General features: G+C 38.9%; 2 protein-coding genes across 5 annotated transcripts in view; one reads left to right on the forward strand and one right to left on the reverse strand.

The window, feature by feature from the left end:
* Nucleotides 1–7,358, reverse strand: part of LOC124773477 (2-oxoglutarate and iron-dependent oxygenase JMJD4) — a 136,663-nt gene extending 129,305 nt beyond the window's left edge. Inside the window, exon 1 of the mRNA XM_047249405.1 lies at nt 7,110–7,358. Within this exon, the coding sequence (XP_047105361.1) occupies nt 7,110–7,350 (241 nt within the window). The 5' untranslated portion in view covers nt 7,351–7,358. The remainder of the gene's footprint in view (nt 1–7,109) is intronic.
* Nucleotides 7,359–7,474: 116 nt separating this feature from the next.
* LOC124773431 (2',3'-cyclic-nucleotide 3'-phosphodiesterase-like) overlaps nt 7,475–20,630 on the forward strand; it is a 151,452-nt gene continuing 138,296 nt past the window's right edge. For 2 of the 4 annotated variants that reach the window (XM_047249404.1, XM_047249403.1), the window contains exons 1-2: nt 7,475–7,759; nt 8,129–8,312. The gene's annotated coding sequence lies outside the window, so the exon portion shown is untranslated. The remainder of the gene's footprint in view (nt 7,760–8,128; nt 8,313–20,630) is intronic. The other 2 variants (XM_047249400.1, XM_047249401.1) reach the window with 1 other exon arrangement.

The following is a 20,630-nucleotide window of genomic DNA, read 5'->3' on the forward strand; positions in this document are numbered from 1 at the left end:
CGTTATGTAATCTATCTGAAACTGTGGGTCAACAGAAACCTCCGATCTTACTCGTCGGCTTTGACCCGTGACGTAAACGTGCTGTGGTGTGTGACGTCATTACGGCGCGGAGTTTGGTTTGTGATTGTGGCGTGTTTGTAGATGTCGTGGGGGTGTTTGTCGTGCCCTCTGGTGGTGTGTTCATGGTTTACGTTTGTTTGGTTTGTTGGGGTCAGTTTGCTGTTGCTCAGTGGTGAGTGCTGTGTTCGTGGTTTTGAAGCGGAATTTGTATTAGTGAGTTAACGGTTTTGTGTGATGGTTAATGTGATGGTAATTGCTGTACGTCGGGTGAGTTTGTTATTGAGTGTATTCGGTTGTGGTTTTTTGTTCAGGAATGGATATGAAAGACCGCATGAATAGTGTTCGGTTGAGGGCGATGATGGGCGAGACACCGTTAGACCTGATCAAGTTTCTACAGCTATTCGGATTAATTGCCGAAGTTGTAAAGTGCTCTCTTTGCCGTGAGGCGATGAAATTGGTTAAAGTTCCGGCCTCTTGGACCAGGGACGGGTACATGTGGTGCTGCAGGAAAGATGGCGTATGGCGTTCCATAAGGCGCGGTACCTGGTTCGAGAAGTCTAGATTGGGCATGCGCGAGATTGTGCTTGTTACGTATTATTTTTGTTATAGATCCCCACAGAGTTTTTGCGCGTTTGAGACTGGTGTGAGTGAGAGGACTGTTTTAGACTGGTATTCCTTTTGTCGTGAAGTGTGTTCGGAATTTATTAAGTACAGGGGTAAGTTGGGGGGGCATGGGGTGGTTGTGGAGGTGGACGAGTCGCAGTTTGGGAAAAGGAAGTATGGGAGGGGGAAGTCTGTGGCTGGTCTTTGGGTGTGGGGGGCTGTTGTTCCGGGGGGTGGGGGTTCTGAATGTGTTTTTAGGGTTGTGGAGGGGAGGTCGAAGGCTGAATTAGTGGGGTTAATTGAGGAGTATGTAGAGCCGGGGTCCACAGTAGTTTCTGATGCTTTTTCTTCTTATAGGGGGTTGGGTGAGAGGAGATTTAATCATTTAGTAGTGAACCACAGTTTAGAGTTTAAGAATTATGATACAGGGGCTTGCACTAACACAATTGAGGGGATGTGGGGGGCGGTTAAGTCAGTTCTTGGGAGGGGGAAGAGGCGCTCTTCCAACCTTCAGTCTCATTTAGATGAGTACTGTTGGCGGAAGAGTGTCCCAGAGGGCTATTGCATTGTTCGGGTTTTTTTAAGGGCTGTGGGTAAAATGTATAGGCCGAAAGTGGTTAGTTAGGGTGGGCTGGGTAGGTGGGTGGGTGGCTGTGGTTCAGGGTGGGGTGGGTGGTTTATTTTGTTGTATAGTGTTTGTTAAGGTGGGGAGGGGAGGGGGAGTGTGTGTGTGTGTTTTCTTTTTGTTGTGGAGGATCTATTTTGTTGAAGTTTTTGTTGAGTTGTAGTGTGTGATTGAGATGTTTTTTATGTTGTATTTGGTTTATGTTTGTGGGTTTTTTATTTTGGGGTTGTGGGGGACGGGGTTGACGTTTGGGTGGGTTGGGTTTTTATTTTAGTTTAGTATTTTTTCGTTGGTGTGTGTGTGTGTGTGTGTGTGTGTGTGTGTGTGTGTGTGCATTTGTGTGTGATTGTGGTGGCCAATCTAGGTTGTGGGGCTGGAACTTTTTTGTGGTAAGTTCCATTTTTTTTGTTTTTTTTGTTTTTGGTGTATGTGTTGTGTATTGGGTATAGGGAAGTGTTTCATTGAGATTTGTGGCTGTGAAGGTTGGTATTGGTATTTGTATTGGAAGATGTGTTTGAGGTCATAGGTCATGGGTAGTGGTCGATATGGGATTGGTAACTGGTGTTGAGCTATATAGCTGGAGGGAAGTGTTAATCTCAATGTTTGGTGGAGTATGTCGATTTTTGTAATTGGAGATGGGATCGGGAGTTGCTGTTGAGCTATATAGGTCAAGGGAAGTGTTCGATCCCAATTTATGGGATCGGGAGCTGCTGTAGATGTATGTAGGTTCAGGGAAGTGTTTGTTTGTTATGGTTTGTGGTGGTTTTTGATTTTTGTATTGGGTGTTGGGATCGGGAGATTCTGTTGAGCTATATAGGTCAAGGGAAGTGTTCGATCACAATTTATGGGATCGGGAGCTGCTGTAGTTGTATGTAGGTTAAGGGAAGTGTTTGTTTGCTTTGGTTAGTGGTGTTTTGTGAGTTTTGTATTGGGGGATGGGATCGGGAGATTCTGTTGAGCTATATAGGTCAAGGGAAGTGTTCGATCCCAATTTATAGGATCGTGAGCTGCTGTAGATGTATGTAGGTTTAAGGGAAATGTTTGTTTGCTATGGTTTGTGGTTTTTTTTATTTTTGTATTGGTGGATGGGATCGGGAGATTCTGTTGAGCTATATAGGTCAAGCGAAGTGTTCGATCCCAATTTATGGGATCGTGAGCTGCTGTAGATGTATGTAGGTTTAAGGGAAATGTTTGTTTGCTATGGTTTGTGGTTTTTTTTTATTTTTGTATTGGTGGATGGGATCGGGAGATTCTGTTGAGCTATATAGGTCAAGGGAAGTGTTCGATCCCAATTTATGGGATCGTGAGCTGCTGTAGATGTATGTAGGTTTAAGGGAAATGTTTGTTTGCTATGGTTTGTGGTTTTTTTTATTTTTGTATTGGTGGATGGGATCGGGAGATTCTGTTGAGCTATATAGGTCAAGGGAAGTGTTCGATCCTAATTTATGGGATCGGGAGTTACTGTAGATCTATGTAGGTCAAGGGAAGTGTCTGATTCTGGATAAGAATGTGTTTTTTGGTATTTGGTCAGTTTCGTGATGTTGATTTTTTTCGTCGTTTTGCCTGGTTTTGTATGGCGGTCGGTGGCTACATTTGTGTATATTTAGTTTCTCCCCACCCAAAAACCCCCAATTTCCCACGCTTGTCCCGTTAGAGTCATTAGGCTTTTTGTGAAACCTGTGTATTTCAGTGTTTATGATACGTATGCGATGTTTTTATATCCGCCATATTGGAATTGTCGTTTATGGTTGTTTCCGCCATATTTGTGACGTCATGGGTCAAAGCCGACGGGTAAGATCGGACGCTTCTGTATTTCTACCCATTCTTCTTCTACTGTATTTCTTTCCCCCGTTCTTGTCAATCATTCCCTAATACTCTCTCTGAAACTCTCTAAAACCTCTTGTTGTGTCAGTTTATCCAGGTCCCATCTCCTTAAATTCCCACTTTTTTGCAGTTTCTTCAGTTTTAATCTACAGTTCATAACCAATAGATTGTGGTCAGAATTCACATTTGCCACTGGAAACATCTTACAATTTAAAACCTGGTTCCTGAATCTCTGTCTTACCATTATGTAATCTATCTGAAACTGTATAGTGTCTCCAGGCCTCGGCCTCTTCCACATATACAACCTTCTTTCATGATTCTTGAACAAAGTATCAGCTATGATTAAGTTGTGCTCTGTGCAAAATTCTACCAGGTGGCTGCTTCTTTCATTCCTTACCTCCATTCCAGATTCACCTACTACTTTTCCTTCTCTTCCTTTTCCTACTATCGAATTCCAGTCCCCCATGAATATTAAATTTTCATCTCCCTTCGCTATCTGAATAATTTCTTTTATCTTATCATACATTTCTTCAATCTCTTAGTCATCTGTGGAGCTGGTTGGCATATAAAGTTGTGCTACTGTGGTATATGTGGGCTTCGTGTCTATCTTGGCTACAATAATGCATTCACTATGCTGTTTGCGGTACTTACCCATACTCCTACTTTTTTTTAAATCCATTATTAAACCTACTCCTGCATTACCCCTATTTGATTTTGTATTTAGAACCCCATATTCACCTGTCCAGAAGTCTTTTTTCTCCTGCCACTGAATGGCACTACTTCCCACTATATCTTACATATCCATATCCCTTTTTAAATTTTCTAACCTACCTGCCCAATTAAGTGATCGGACATTCCATGCTCCAATCCATAAAACGCCAGTTTTCTTTCCCCTGATAACAGCCTCCTCTTGAGTAGTCTCCATCTGGAGATGCAAATGGGGGATTATTCTACCTCCGGAATATTTTGCCCCAGAGGACGCCATCATCATTTAACCATACAGTAAAGCTGCATGCCCTCGGGATAAATTACAGCTGTAATTTCCCCTTGCTTTCAGCCGTTCACAGTACCAGCACAGCAAGGCTGTTGTGGTTAACATTACAGGGTCAGATCAGTCAATCATCCAGACTGTTACCCCTGCAACTACTGAAAAGGCTGCTGCCCCCTTCAGGAACCACACGTTTGTCTGGCTTCTCAACAGATACCCCTCCATTGTGGTTGCACCTCAGTACGGCTATCTTTATTGCTGAGGCACACAAGCCTCCCCACCAACAGCAAGGTCCATGGTTATTGGGGTTAATTTAGTAACTTTAGACCTTCGACATTAGTAACTTAAGGTCTTCAGTTTATGTTGGAGTTATCTGTAAAGAAGTAGATTACTGTCTGAAAACAGCAGCAACAATATTCAGTTACATCATGTTAAGATTGTGAAATGGTGCAAAATTGGCTATTTGCTTTATATGTTGAATAATGTAAAATTGTGCACTTCACAAGATGCAAAATCCTATGGCTACACTATTAGCAAGTCATAACTGGAATCAGCCAACTCATACAAATACCTGGCTGTAATAATGAGTGTGAATATGAAATAGACCAATCACAGAGGCTCAATCACAGGTAATGCACGTAGTAGATACAATTTCACTGGTAGGACACTGGATATTGCAGATTGTTTGCAAACATGATTGCATACAAAACACTCATATGGCCCATGGTAGTATACTGCTCCAGTGTATGGGACTTTGCTATACTCTTTAAGTCTAACAGGCGATACACAAAGACTTTACCGAGAAGGGCAACATTAACAGTCACCTGTTTATTTCGACTCATGAGAAAGTGCAATGGATATGTTGAAGCACATTAACTAGCACTACTGCCCTGCAAAAACCTAGGACATTAGTTAGTAATCACTAGTGTTCAAGCAATTAATTTTCTTATGCTCCAAATGCAAATGAAATTGGAAGACGACCTAATACATTGGTACTACATAACCCATAGAGGTCTAGCACAGAAAAACACATGATCAAAGTCAGCACCCACAAGAGAGAAACAACGTATTATAAACACAAAAATACAATCGAAATATACAACTACAACATTCCGGAGACGATGGTTCCAAAATAAACAAAACCTTTTTCAATACTAATCAACTTGCGCATCCTAATAACACAAAACAAAAGAAAATTGATGGTGATAATATTTACTAATACATCACACCATTCAAAAAAGCTGATACTCATATTTTATATTACTGTGTTCTTGATACTCACAAATAACTGTTCAGGCTTCGAAGAACTAAAAACGAGTAATATATTTGCGAAATTTGTCTTTACAGTGACAAGATTGTTTTGCAGTATAGTCTTAGGTCTACGTTGGATTGGAAGTTGAAAAGCTTTTCTTCGCGTTTGCCGTGGGAGAGCCAGTCCTGACAAAACTCTACCATCTGGTGAGCAAGATGTATGAAACAGGCGAAATACCCTCAGACTTCAAGAAGAATATAATAATTCCAATCCCAAAGAAAGCAGGTGTTGACAGATGTGAAAATTACCGAACTATCAGCTTAATAAGTCACAGCTGCAAAATACTAACACGAATTCTTTACAGACGAATGGAAAAACTAGTAGAAGCCAACCTCGGGGAAGATCAGTTTGGATTCCGTAGAAACACTGGAACACGTGAGGCAATACTGACCTTACGACTTATCTTAGAAGAAAGATTAAGGAAAGGCAAACCTACGTTTCTAGCATTTGTAGACTTAGAGAAAGCTTTTGACAATGTTGACTGGAATACTCTCTTTCAAATTCTAAAGGTGGCAGGGGTAAAATACAGGGAGCGAAAGGCTATTTACAATTTGTACAGAAACCAGATGGCAGTTATAAGAGTCGAGGGACATGAAAGGGAAGCAGTGGTTGGGAAGGGAGTAAGACAGGGTTGTAGCCTCTCCCCGATGTTGTTCAATCTGTATACTGAGCAAGCAGTAAAGGAAACAAAAGAAAAATTCGGAGTAGGTATTAAAATTCATTGAGAAGAAATAAAAACTGTGAGGTTCGCCAATGACATTGTAATTCTGTCAGAGACAGCAAAGGACTTGGAAGAGCAGTTGAACGGAATGGACAGTGTCTTGAAAGGAGGATATAAGATGAACATCAACAAAAGCAAAACAAGGATAATGGAATGTAGACTAATTAAGTCGGGTGATGCTGAGGGAATTAGATTAGGAAATGAGGCACTTAAAGTAGTAAAGGAGTTTTGCTATTTGGGGAGCAAAATAACTGATGATGGTCGAAGTAGAGAGGATATAAAATGTAGGCTGGCAATGGCAAGGAAAGCGTTTCTGAAGAAGAGAAATTTGTTAACATCCAGTATTGATTTACGTGTCAGGAAGTCATTTCTGAAAGTATTCGTATGGAGTGTAGCCATGTATGGAAGTGAAACATGGACGATAAGTAGTTTGGACAAGAAGAAAATAGAAGCTTTCGAAATGTGGTGCTACAGAAGAATGCTGAAGATTAGATGGGTAGATCACATAACTAATGAGGAAGTATTGAATAGGATTGGGGAGAAGAGAAGTTTGTGGCACAACTTGACCAGAAGAAGGGATCGGCTGGTAGGACATGTTCTGAGGCATCAAGGGATCACCAATTTAGTGTTGGAGGGCAGCGTGGAGGGTAAAAATTGTAGAGGAAGACCAAGAGATGAATACGCTAAGCAGATTCAGAAGGATGTAGGTTGCAGTAGGTACTGGGAGATGAAAAGGCTTGCACAGGATAGAGTAGCATGGAGAGCTGCATCAAACCAGTCTCAGGACTGAAGACCACAACAACAACAATGTACGTAAACTGCCTGAGGAAACGGAGGGGCCCGGCTGTACGTGTCTCTTACAATATCCATTGTTAATTCGTTTACACCCGTTGTCTTTTGGATAGCCAGAACAGTTTGAATGAATGAAGCACAATAAATTCCGGACACTCATCAGAGAAAACACACGAAAGCTTACCAAAATTTTCTTTAAGGTACGAAAACATGGGTTTATCATCTTTAACCCACTTTGTAGCGCTCTCCCATTCCTTTGTAAAATTACCCTTTATTATTACGGGATAATTTTTCAACATAAAATTCTCGAAGAATTCTGCGTATGACAAATCATCTCCTACTACTGGTATTCCGCAACTGGTCTGGCTACAATTTGATATTTCACTCTTTATATCAACTACAGAAGCTTGTTCTACGTTACACATATCTGTCAACTCACTTATTTTCCACTCCGTGAACAAAACACATACCACCCGTAACAAAACAAACGCAGTTCTCAGCTTTCAGTACTGTTTTGTTCACGCAGTACTTTCAAAGGCTCTGATTATCCTATATATAGCAATTAGCGGGATCAAGGAGATCGTACAATGTGGTGCGAGCCGACTATGATTGTGGGATAATTATAATCTTTGAATGTAATGTATGCACTTCGGAACTGCACCATACGAAGTTCATTGACAAAAGCCGTTTGTTGGTGATTTGTGTTTATGTTGGGTTATTTGTGCGAAGCATTTTTTTAAATGAATTGTGCGGGTTTGAGTATCATGGGTTAGGAGCTACTTATATTTCTCAGAACTCCATACTGAGTGATTAGTGTCACTGTCATAACAATAGGTAAAAAATTATAGTACTTAAAATAGTTGAATGTTGTGAATTGTGAGTAAGACTTCAAATTTTCCAGATTGAAGGCAGGTAGTTTTAAGCCCTTCTGATAATGCCCGCGATATTGTCGGTATTTTAGTATTCTTACATCCTGTCCTCACTTTATTTTACTTGCTTTGTTTGACATAAAGTGTGTGTCATTGTTACACTGTTGTAAGTTGGCTGTAGCATAGCAATTTTAATAAATACCCAAGTGTATGTGGTTGAATTGTCTGCCCAATAAAGTCGGCTGTAGACTTCTGCTGTGCACGACTGGATTCGTACACTACCACCGAACATTATATTAAACAGTCAACTAAAATAATGATACAAATGTTGCAGGGTGACGACAGTCTTATTTAAATGCCTGTATCTACGCATACACTTTCGTGCCATCGGACAGGAGATGTTTCAGATGCGAGGAACGAATTTAGAAATACAGGAGCAGACAGAGAAATTTTAAGAGAATTAATACAGAATTACATAAGCGGAAAGAGATGCACTAAAACAGCGACTGCATGCTACGGTAAGATGTTTTGTTACTAGTGTTCAGTGTAGTGCCTTAATCAAACAATGTGGAAAACATTATCAAATCGACACACCAAAAAAATTAAAATGTGAGACAGCTTGCTTTGTTGTTAAATGAGTCAATTTGTTTACAGTTATGCCTATTATACATAGCAGCGTTCCGACCTTTTCACATTATTTAATTTCATGGCCAGAAATTGTTGTATAGAGTAGTGGTTGCCATACAACTATAAAGTATTTTTGTGTTGAAGTTACTTTACTATCTGTTAAATTCTTTCACGTGATAAATGGATAAAGTTTTTATGAGCCACCTCTGTTGTTATAAGTATGAATGTTTCTGTTATTTTTAAACTGTGATTGTTGACAGCAAACAGCATAAGGGGATAAATGTGCTGTTAGTCTTGTTATTGTACACAACAGTTGAAAGAACTGCCCACCTATTATCCCATTACACGCTTCTGTGTGCAACATTAACTTTCATCCCCAACGAAATATTTCCCAGTATATTATGTAACACAATGTTGAAAAAAGGTAATTAATTTTTTGTATTGAAAGTCTGCTATTACCCACCACGCAGAAGTTGCAGAGCTAAGGCACTTTTTTTTAGGATGGTGTATGATACATGATTTCATGTTCAGATTTATCTAAATAAGAATTTAAAATATTCATTTACATTTATTAATTTACACTAGTTCATTATTTTATCAAATTATGTGGTCAGGCATTGTGCAGTACAGAACTGCATGTTTTTGGTTTTATTTAAGTTCAGTGACATCCCATTTGCAGAGAACCATTTATCAATTTTCAAGAAAATTTTGTTTACATTTTCAGGCTCTCTGTTAGGAGCGATTTTAATACATGCATCAGTCACAGATTGAAATGTTTCTGCTTCTTGGATGCTCATGGTTAGGAAGTAAAGAGAGGCCACCTCAAATGTACCTAGAATAAGTAACTGCATCAATGTATGGTTTCAATAAGTTAAGGTGGAAAATTAGATGAATTTTCTGTTGTAATCAACTAACTTTTAACATTTATAGCTGTCAAATTATGACACCATCATTATAAAATGGTACTGGCCTGCATACTTCTTTCTGTGACATTGGGAAGGACCTTTAAATAGGATTTCAGTGACATAACATGATTGGGATAATAACAAGATATCAGTGCATCAAATCACTACACTGCTGCAGGAAAAGGCGATCCCAAAAAGTCTGCTCCACTGTATCAGATGTAAGCAAGTACATAACTTGAGAACAGCTACCGTATCTATTATGATAATGACTGCCATCTCAAGTGCTAAAAATCTGCATCTACATACATAGCCTACTTTGCAAGCCACCACATGGTGCCTGGCAGAGGTTACCACGTACCAGTACTAGTCATTTCCTCCAAATGAGCCCTCACTGCACGTATCTTCATGATTCGTATGCGAGATGTATGTTGGTGGCAGTAGGATCTTTCTAGAGTTAGCTTCAATTGGCGGTTCTTTAAATTTCCGCAGTAGCTCTTCTAGAAAAGATTGTCGCCTTCCCTCCAGCAATTCCCATTTGATTTCCCGAAGCATGAAATGTTGGGATTACTGAAGAATGAGATACAACCTGACAGCTTTGACCAATGGCGTCAGATGTTAGATGATGTATTGCACAGATTTAACAGCAAAGATGAATGTGGAGAAACAAAGGAAAGCATGTCCAGCTCATCTCAGTCTACACAGCTTTATGAACTTTACCACATCATTCTCCTTATAGCAGTCATGTGATCTCAGTTTGTTATCACCCTGCTTCGTAATTGTCCATGTTTCTATGCCGTAAGTAAGTACTGGGCGTATCAGCGTTTTGTAAAGTCGGCACTTTGTCCCTCGTGATATAGGCTTGGATTTAAAATGTCGCAACAGTCCTAAGTAGCATTGGTTAGAAGCACTTACGTGAGCCATAATTTCAGTAAAAGTGGTGCCATTTGTTTCTGTCTTTGAGCCCAGATAAGTGAAATATTCCACTCACTCAAAAGTCGTTCCATCAAGGGTTATTGTGGGCTGTAGGGGTTGGTTGGTGCCAATATATATATACTACATCTTTCATTCATTAATTCTCAGGCCCATCTTCTCTGCAATCAGTTTCAGAGCTGAAAATACGCTTTGTAGATCTCTAAGTGTTCTGCTCATTAAATCCAAGTCATCTGCATATCCCAGCAGTTGTACAGACTTATAGTAGATAGTTCCTCTTGTCTGAATATATGATTTGCGTACCACTTTTTCAGGTTGAACAATAGGCAGGAAAGCCCATCTCCTTGCCTTAGCTCAGTTTGAGTGTGACACTGAGGTGATAGCCTTGACTGCACTCGCATGGTACGCTGGGGATACTTTAGGGTGATCTCATTAGAAGCATCAATTTTCCAGGCACTCAAAATGCCCGCATTGCCTCATAAAGTTTTGCTCGGTTTCTTGTGTCGTATGCAGATTTAAAGTCAATGAAAAGATGGTGCATACCAACATTGAACACATTGGTCTTTTCTACTATTTGTCAGAGAGTAAATACCTGGTTTACAGGTGATTTTCCTGTCTGAACCGGCATTGATAGCTTCCAATAATACCTTCTGTGATAGGTGAAAGTCTACTAAACAGGATATTTGATAGTACTTCATATATAATATTTAAAAGTGTTATGCCTCTCTAGTTGCTGCATTCAAATCAATCTCCTTTCTTATGCACCAGACACACTATCCCTACATTCCATTCTTCTGGTAACTCTTGCTTTTCCCAGATGAGGCACACAATCTTGTAGATCGTACGGTCCTCCAGCTTTCAATAGTTTAGATGTTATATTGTCAGTCCGTGGTGCTTTATTGTTCTTCAACCGGGCAATTGCTTTGTTCACTTCTCCTTGGGAAGGGGGAGGTACTGTGGCATCATCTTCTGGAGTGACTGGGATATCCACAATAGGGGACTATGCAGCATCCAACAGTTCACTGAAATGCTCTACCCAAGGCTCCAATTCCTCTTGACATCAGTTAGTAGTGTCTCATTTTTACTTTCACACAGGCTGATGCGCGGCTTAAATGCTCTTCTTTCACTATTAATTTTCTGATAAAATTTTCTGACATCATTTGTTTTTGCAATTGTCCCCATTCTCAATCTGCTTTATTTCCCAATCCCTTTTCTTTCTCCGATGCAGTTTCTTCTTTTCTTTCCTTTTATCTTGATAATTTCTTATCGCTAAAAGAGCATGTGATTTCTAAAGCTTTTTCCTGTATGCCGATTTTTCTCCTGACTCATTCTCTTACATTCTTCATCAAACCAGGAATTCCTCGGTTGCTTTCCTTCTTTCCCTAGCAAGTCTTCTGCTGCCTTAATGATTGCATCCCTGCAAGCGTTCCAATTCCTGATCCAGGTTATCAGGTACTAGCGGTGTATAATGCAAGATTCTCAGCAACCTTCTCAGAGACGTTTTAAAGATATCTTCATTTTTTAAACTTCGATACCATATACTTAATTTGAGGTGTTCATTTGACTTTTCTTGCATTGGATATTCGAGCTCTTAGTTTCGCAATTGCAAGGTAGTGGTCTGAATCTACATTAACTCCTCTGTAAGTTCGTACATCTAGTAAGTGTGAGGAATGCGCACCATCAATAATTACATGATTTATTTGGTTGAAGGTATGCTGAGCAGGGCTACACCATGTTGCTTTATGAACACTTTTGTGTGGGAACATAGTGCTACCTACAGCCATGTTATGTGACAGTGCATACTGAATGACTCTGTGGCCATTGTCATTTGTGTATCCATGGAGGCTGTGCTTTCCTATTGCTGGGAGGTAACATTCTTCTTTACCAATCTGTGCATTGAGGTCTCCAATAATTATTTTAGTGTCATACAATGGACATCTGTTGTAAGTTATCTCGAGGTGCTCAAAGAAGGTGTCGTTATACTGGTCATGTGGATTCACTGGAATAACAGCTAGGATCTCACATATGAGAGTGAAGACTCATCAAACTACTCATTGATCAATGTACATGCACCCACAGAAGTATCAGATGACCAGGATCGTGTTCTTCGGTTGACCTAAAGAGCTCAATTGAAGAATGGGATACTAGTGAAAAAGGGGGAGGGGCAGAAGTAACGTTAGTATGGATTACCTCAGTTGACATATATGAGTTATATTCCAACCTTGAGTTGATATGTATGGGTTAACTGCAGTACGGGATACAAATTTAGCGTATGTTGACTTATTCGTCTTTGCTAGCACTAGTACCCTATTCTTCTGTTGACCAATATGTGTCAGCTGCAGTATGGAATACTGCTACTAGCATCTGATTCTTCAGTTGATACTAATACTAACAAAGACGAAAGACAAACATACATAAAATTTGTATCCCATACTGCATACTGCATACTAATGCTAACGAAGATGAAAAAATCGATGTACATAACATTGGCATCCTGTATCTCAGTTCAACTACGCAAAGGTGAAAAAACCCTTGATAGTAATAGTAACAACTGGAAAATTTTGTAATAGTACTACAGATGGTGAAAAAACTGACAACAATAAAATTTATATCCCATACTTCAGTTGAACTATGCATGTCAACTGAAGAATAGGATATTACTGCTAGTGAAGACAAAAAAAAACAACATACGTAACATTGGCATCGTGTACTTCAGTTGAGCTTCAAAGTTAGTATCCTGTTTTTCACTTTAGGTGTATAAGCCAATAGAAGAACAGGATACTAATGCAGGTGCAGGCAAAAAATAGTGGTATACATAACATTTGTATCCTGTACTTCAGTTGACATATGTCAGTAGGTAGCTTTTTTCCTTTTTGCTAGCACTAGTGTCCTGTTCTTGAGTGGACCTATGTAAGTCAACTGAAGTTCTTCCAAAATACCTCAAAGTACTGAATGAATTGCAGCAAACAAATGATTTAAATTAATACAAGTGCCAAAAATCATACACAATGTTTAGCCTTGTCTTTTAAAAACACATTCATTTGTTTCAATTTACAGTGATGATGCCTCACCACAGAAAATAACCGATTTATTATCTGTTGTTGTTGTTGTTGTTGTTGTTGTTGTTGTGGTCTTCAGTCCTGAGACTGGTTTGATGCAGCTCTCCATGCTACTCTATCCTGTGCAAACTTCATCATCTCCCAGTACCTACTGCAGCCTACATCCTTCTGTATCTGCTTAGTGTATTCATCTCTTGGTCTCCCTCTACAATTTTTACCCTCCATGCTGCCCTCCATTACTAAATTGGTGATCCCTTTATGCCTCTGAACATGTCCTACCAACCCCCTGCCTTCTTCTAGTCAAGTTGTGCCACAAACTCCTCTTCTCCCCAATTCTATTCAATACCTCCTCATTAGTTATGTGATCTACCCATCTAATCTTCAGCATTCTTCTGTAGCCCCACATTTCGAAAGCTTCTAATCTCTTCTTGTCTAAACTATTTATCGTCCGTGTTTCACTTCCATACATGGCCACACTCCATACAAATACTTTCAGAAACGACTTCCTGACACTTAAATCTGTACTCGATGTTAACAAATTTCTCTTCTTCAGAAACACTTTCCTTGCCATTGCCGGTCTACATTTTATATCTTCTCTACTTCAACCATCATCAGTTACTTTGCTCCCCAAATAGCAAAACTCCTTTACTACTTTAAGTGTCTCATTTCCTAATCTAATTCCCTCAGCATCACCTGACTTAATTCGACTACATTCCATTATCCTTATTTTGCTTTTGTTGATGTTCATCTTATATCCTCCTTTCAAGACACTGTCCATTCCGTTCAACTGCCCTTCCAAGTCCTTTGCTGTCTCTGACAGAATTACAATGCCATCGGCGAACTTCAAAGTTTTAATTTCTTCTCCATGGATTTTAATGCCTACTCTGAATTTTTCTTTTGTTTCCTTTACTGCTTGCTCAATATACAGATTGAACAACATCGGGGAGAGGCTACAACCCTGTCTTACTCCCTTCCCAACCGCTCCTTCCCTTTCATGTCCCTCGACTCTTATAACTGCCATCTGGTTTCTGTACAAATTGTAAATAGCCTTTCGCTCCCTGTATTTTACCCCTGCCACCTTTAGAATTTGAAAGAGAGTATTCCAGTCAACATTGTCAAAAGCTTTCTCTAAGTCTACAAATGCTAGAAACGTAGGTTTGCCTTTCCTGAATCTTTTTTCTAAGATAAGTCGTAGGGTCAGTATTGCCACACGTGTTCCAACATTTCTACGGAATCCAAACTGATCTTCCTGGAGGTTTGCCTTCTACCAGTTTTTCCATTCATCTGCAAAGAATTCGCATTAGTATTTTGCAGCCGTGACTTATTAAGTCTGAGGGAATTTCGCCTGTCTCATACATCTTGCTCTTCAGATGGTAGAGTTTTGTCAGGACTGGCTCTCCCAAGGCTGTCAGTAGTTCTAATGGAATGTTGTCTACTCCCGGGGCCATGTTTTGACTTAGGTCTTTCAGTGCTCTGTCAAACTCTTCACGCATTATTGTATCTCCCATTTCATCTTAATCTACATCCTCTTCCATTTCTATAATATTCTCCTCAAGAGCATCACCTCCCTGTATAGACCCTCTATATACTCCTTCCACCTTTCTGCTTTCCCTTCTTTGCTTAGTACTGTGTTTCCATCTGATCTCTTGATATTCATGCAAGTCTTTCTCTTTCCTCCAAAGGTCTCTTTAATTTTCCTGTAGGCAGCATCTATCTTACCCCAAGTGAGATAAGCCTCTACATCCTTAACATTTGGCCTCTAGCCATCCCTGCTTAGCCATTTTGCACTTCCTGTCCATCTCATTTTTGAGACATTCGTGTTCCTTTTTGCCTGCTTCATTTACTGCATTTTTATATTTTCTCCTTTCATCAATTAAATGCAGTATCTATTCTGCTACCTCAGAATTTCTACTAGCCCTCGTCTTTTTACCTACTTGATCCTCTGCTGCCTTCACTATTTCATCCCTCAAAGCTACCCATTCTTCTTCTACTGTATTTCTTTCCCCCATTCCTGTGAATTGTTCCCTTATGCTCTCCCTGAAACTCTGTACAACCTCTGGTTTAGTCAGTTTATCCAGTTCCCATCTCCTTAAATTCCTACCTTTTTGCAGTTTCTTCAGTTTTAATCTACAGTTCATAACCAATAGATTGTGGTCAGAGTCCACATCTGCCCCTGTAAATGTCCTACAATTTAAAATCTGGTTCCTAAATCTCTGTCTTACCATTACATAATCTATCTGAAACCTGTCAGTATCTCCAGGCTTCTTCCATGTATACAACTTCCTTTTATGATTCTTGAACCAAGTGTTAGCTATGATTAAGTTGTGCTCTGTGCAAAATTCTACCAGGTGGTTTCCTCTTTCGTTTCTTACCCCCAATCCATATTCACCTACTACGTTTCCTTCTCTTCCTTTTCCTACTATCAAATTCCAGTCACCCATGACTATTAAATTTTCGTCTCCCTTCACTATCTGAATAATTTCTTTTACCTCATCATACATTTCTTCAATTTCTTCGTCATCTGCAGAGCTAGTTGGCATATAGACTTGAACTAATGTTGTATGCGTGGGCTGTGTGCCTATCTTGGCCAAAATAATGTGTTCACTATGCTGTTTGTAGTAGCTTACCCGCACTCCTATTTTTTTATTCATTATTAAACCTACTCCTGCATTACCCCTATTTGATTTTGTATTTATAACCTCATATTCACCTGACCAAAAGTCTTGTTCCTCCTGCCACCGAACTTCACTAACTCCCACTATATCTAACTTTAACCTATACATTTCCCTTTTTAAATTTTCTAACCTATCTGCCCGATTAAGGGATCTGACATTCCACGCTCAGATCCGTAGAATGCCAGTTTTCTTTTTCCTGATAACGACGTCCTCCTGAGTAGTCCCCGCCCGGCGATGCGGATGGGGGGACTATTTTACCTCTGGAATATTTTACCCAACAGGATGCCATCATCATTTAATCATACAGTAAATCTGCATGCCCTCGGGAAAAATTACGGCTGTAGTTTCCCCTTGCTTTCAGCCGTTTGCAGTACCACAACAGCAAGGCCATTTTGGTTAGCATTACAAGGCCAGATCAGTCAATCATACAGGCTGTTGCTCCTGGAACTACTGAAAAGGTTGTTGCCCCTCTTCAGGAACCACACATTTGTCTGGCCTCTCAACAGATACCCCTCCGTTATGGTTGCACCTACGGTACGGCTATCTGTATCGTCGAGGCACGCAAGCCTCCCCACCAACGGCAAGGTCCAAGGTTCATGGGGGGGATTTATTGTTATTATTATTAATTTTTTTATTTATTATCTATGACTCGAAAATAAAGACATTAAATTCTGTGAGTAAACTATAATGTCATTGATCAAAGCTGATGCGTTGTATCTCATTTTTCAGTTGACCCGAAATGTACTTAAGGTCAAAAGTGTAAAGAAATTCTGTACAGGCGATACTGCATGTTAAATTGTATTTGGTGCAGCACAGGCCTGTGTTGCTTGACATTTCATGTCTTCGGAAGTTATCAGTATTACCTTTGTAAACCTCTTTTAATTTTCTCTGTAGAGAAAAGTTAGGTGTTAAGTTTGATGGTTTTGCGGGTTGCGTTGTGTTTCTTCAGTGACCGACTCAGTGATCTTCAGTTTTCTGCTGCCTGTAATTATGTGTATGGAATAGGCAGATCACATCCATTATGGTTTATTACAGGCCACGTGTCTAGTGGGATGTCTTCCAGTAACTGTGGCAGCACATCTGTTAGGAACTGTGGAAACTTGTGGCCTGAAGTCCCATAAATAAAATGGATGAATGATGCCATTATTGGAAAGGCAGCAGTTTACATTGAGTGACTTAAGAACGTTGCCAGCTGTGCAGTGTGATTTATTCTCTTTTCTGTAACAATCTTGCAGGACAAAATCTGAAGTTGAATACAGTATTTATCTTCTTTAATTTAAGGGGGAAAATTGATTATGTGCGTAAAGTGGTATTCTTGCATAATTTGAAACATTGCAATAGTATGTGAAAGTTCATTATTAGTTTCTTATTTAATGGTGTTAGTTTGCTCTTCTTTCTTCCCTACCTTTTATATGTGTGTGATCTGGCACAAAAATTAATAAACACATCCAGAATGTTTTGTTTGCAGTTGCAGAGAATCATTGGGAAATGGGTAGAATGTAATGCAATAATAGTAGCAGGTAGTGTAGTGCATAACATAAGGGAGATGTGTTTTTGATACTGTAATTATTGTGTATCCTACCTGTAATAAAACACAGTACTTAGCAATTGAAACACAGCACATGTCAAAATGTCTGTTCATTAGTGCAAGATAATCAAGGCATCAGTGAAGGTCTGTGTTTTAAATATGTAGGACTGAAGGGATACAAAGATATTTCTTTACTAGTATTGCATTCAGGAACATGCGTTGAAGTTGGGTGCTTCTGTCTTCATTGTCAATAATATCCACTGTCATTGAAAATAAAAGACAAAAGCTTATTTAATTTGCTTATTTTCACTCTCTTATGCGGTAAGGTATTGTAATGTAACTGAATGCATTTGCAAAAGTAATTCTTATCTCTGAAAAGGGCTTGTAAAATGATTTATGTTGCCGTTACATAAGGGTCAGTCCAAATGAAGTGGTTTTTAAATATTTTTAAATATTTTAATTTTTTATATGTGGTTACCTATAATTGAGAAGTTCAAAACAGTTTTTTAAAAAAAATTACCTTTCACCTTTACTGAATGGCGGCCATTTTTGTTTGTAAGCACGCAACAATGTTTCAGTTTAGAGACGTTAGCAAACATATGAATATCTCTGTACTGAGTTAAGTTACAACATTACAATTGACATGATTGTTTTCAGAAAAAGTGTTTCTACAACATTGTCTATTACACAAAATACCCTAAATTCAAAAATAACCAGTCAAAATGACCTCCAAAATTTGGTATCCAATTTTCAAAAATCCCTTTTTAGGCCCAAAAATAACAAACAAGGAGTGATTTATGGGAGTCTATTTTTTTCCTATAGTTAGGTATCATACACTACTAGACTCATATAGAGCATGAACACTTATGTTTCCTTAATTTTTTATGAATTTTTGAAATTTGAAAATTTTCATTTTTTGTAAAGTTTGGGGTTAGTTATTCCAGGTGGGACTGTATATAAAAATATGAGTTTTACACGGTTCGTACACCTATATGATAGCAACGTACTGTAAAAATTTCAACATTGATATCTGACTGTGAACAAAAATACGAATTTTTTGAAAATGAGGAGATAATTCACATTATTATGAAACTGATCTTATGGCTGTTGCCTATTCATGTGTGATATTGGCGGAATATAATCAATTATTATTGAAGTAAGGTACTGAATTATATACAAAAAGTGGAAACATCACTGAAATTAACATTTATATTATTTTGACCTACTTAAAATAAATATTTTCAATTGACGTCCTTCGAGATGCAACTGTTCCTAAACCTGGTGGTGAATGTTAAGAACACTTATTTCTTCAGACAGCTGCTGTGATTTAGAATAAGACCTCCCAGTTGCTGTGGTAAGTTCAAGCACTGGAAGTTTCCTTAAAACATTTTTCACTGATATCCACACTTTGTCACTAGTAGATTTCTTGAATGATGTTCTTGGGCCAGCAGGGTGGTAAAAATGCACAAAAACATCATTGTTTTCAAAACTTATTCTTTCAACCTCTGCAAGCCACCACTGCCCATCATACACACATGCCACTATGTCATTCCATGTTCAAGACAGAGATGTAATTTTACTGACACAATGATGATCATAAATTTCGGTTTCTAATGTTACAACTAAGTTTTCTGCAGTGCCAAGGAATTTGTGGAAATGCCTTGTTCCTGTTATTGCTATACAGTTTTCAAATCTGGTTTGAAGTGTTGTTTTCATATGCAGAACCACTTCTTCTTTGTTGATCATAAAATAGGTAATGCCTTTAATATTATCCTTGCAAAAGACATACATGTCCTGTACTGTGAGAATTTGGTCTGTGGTTGGTCTTTGTAGGCTGGCTTTACTTACTTCACGTTTTGTTGTACCTCCTACTCCATCCCGTGCATTTTTACCATGGCAAATTCAAAAAGGTTCCATTTAGCCTCCAACCCAGTCTACTTTGTGGTTGCTGTTCTTATACTGACTACCACTTACATTTGAAAAGTAATCAGCTTCTCAACCTTGCGAAAATTTTCTTTTATGTTATTTATTACATACTTTCGAAACACATGTGCAGCCAAAGTGTTGTGCCCCAAGTAGTCACTTAGAATGCAAATTGAAGAACTGCAAACTTCATGTTTCTCATTTTTAAAGTAGTGAATTAATGGATGCACTGTTGCATGGTCTTTGACTCAGTGCTACCCTAGTATTGCATCATCAACCACGAATGTAAAATTTTCTGCAAAATCAGCTAGCACTATGAATTCAGTTTCATGAAGTTCTGCTTTTTTGTCCTTCAAAAACTTACTTTGGGCTTTAGAAACATAGTGGTGACTTTTGAGTTCTTTTAAGTTATCAATTAAAGATTACAAGTACTCTTCCTGAGATTTAACCACTGTTATCATTTCTTGCATGTCAGTTGTGACCCACTGTTCGAAGGTAATACTGTCTCTGTTATGTGCGACTGTTACCAACAACAGTGAATGAATTGCCTTCGCATAACAGTGACTGTGGAAGCTATAACTCAAGACATGCTCGCTACAATGTGGGAACAATTTGAAAACTGCGTTGCCATATGCCACGTATCTCAAGGGGGCATGGTATGAAAAAAAATCTTTTCGAGTTTCACATTCATAAAGGAACAAAATTCAGTGTCTGTGTATTAGTTTCAGAAAGATAGACATGCCAAATTGGATGATTCTTTTTGATACACATTGTATTTTGTATCTTATCCTTTGGGAACAGACCATACAGAGTAGAAGCCCTCTTCCCTTTTGACAAGGATCAGTTGTAACCAGTCATGTGGGACTACAGGTGGATTGTGATATGTATTACAATGTAAGTCTTTGTGGTAACCCAAAAGCTATTAATGTCAGTACTGAGTTGCCATCCATTAAAATCTTCTCTAGAGAAATATATATCATGTGTAAACATCACTTCATGTCTGAGTTCTGGATCTTAGAGTTAATTGGTGCCAAAATACAGCGCAGAACTACATTCAATGAGCTCTGTTAACTACAAGTTAGTTTCTATAGAATAACATCATGACAAGTGTGGAACATGCATCCTGATCATATGCTCAATCTTACTTGTAAGTGATACCTTGTGTACTGATGATGTACATTCGTTATCT

Source organism: Schistocerca piceifrons, chromosome 2, assembly GCF_021461385.2.
Source record: "Schistocerca piceifrons isolate TAMUIC-IGC-003096 chromosome 2, iqSchPice1.1, whole genome shotgun sequence".
Taxonomy (NCBI): domain Eukaryota; kingdom Metazoa; phylum Arthropoda; class Insecta; order Orthoptera; family Acrididae; genus Schistocerca; species Schistocerca piceifrons.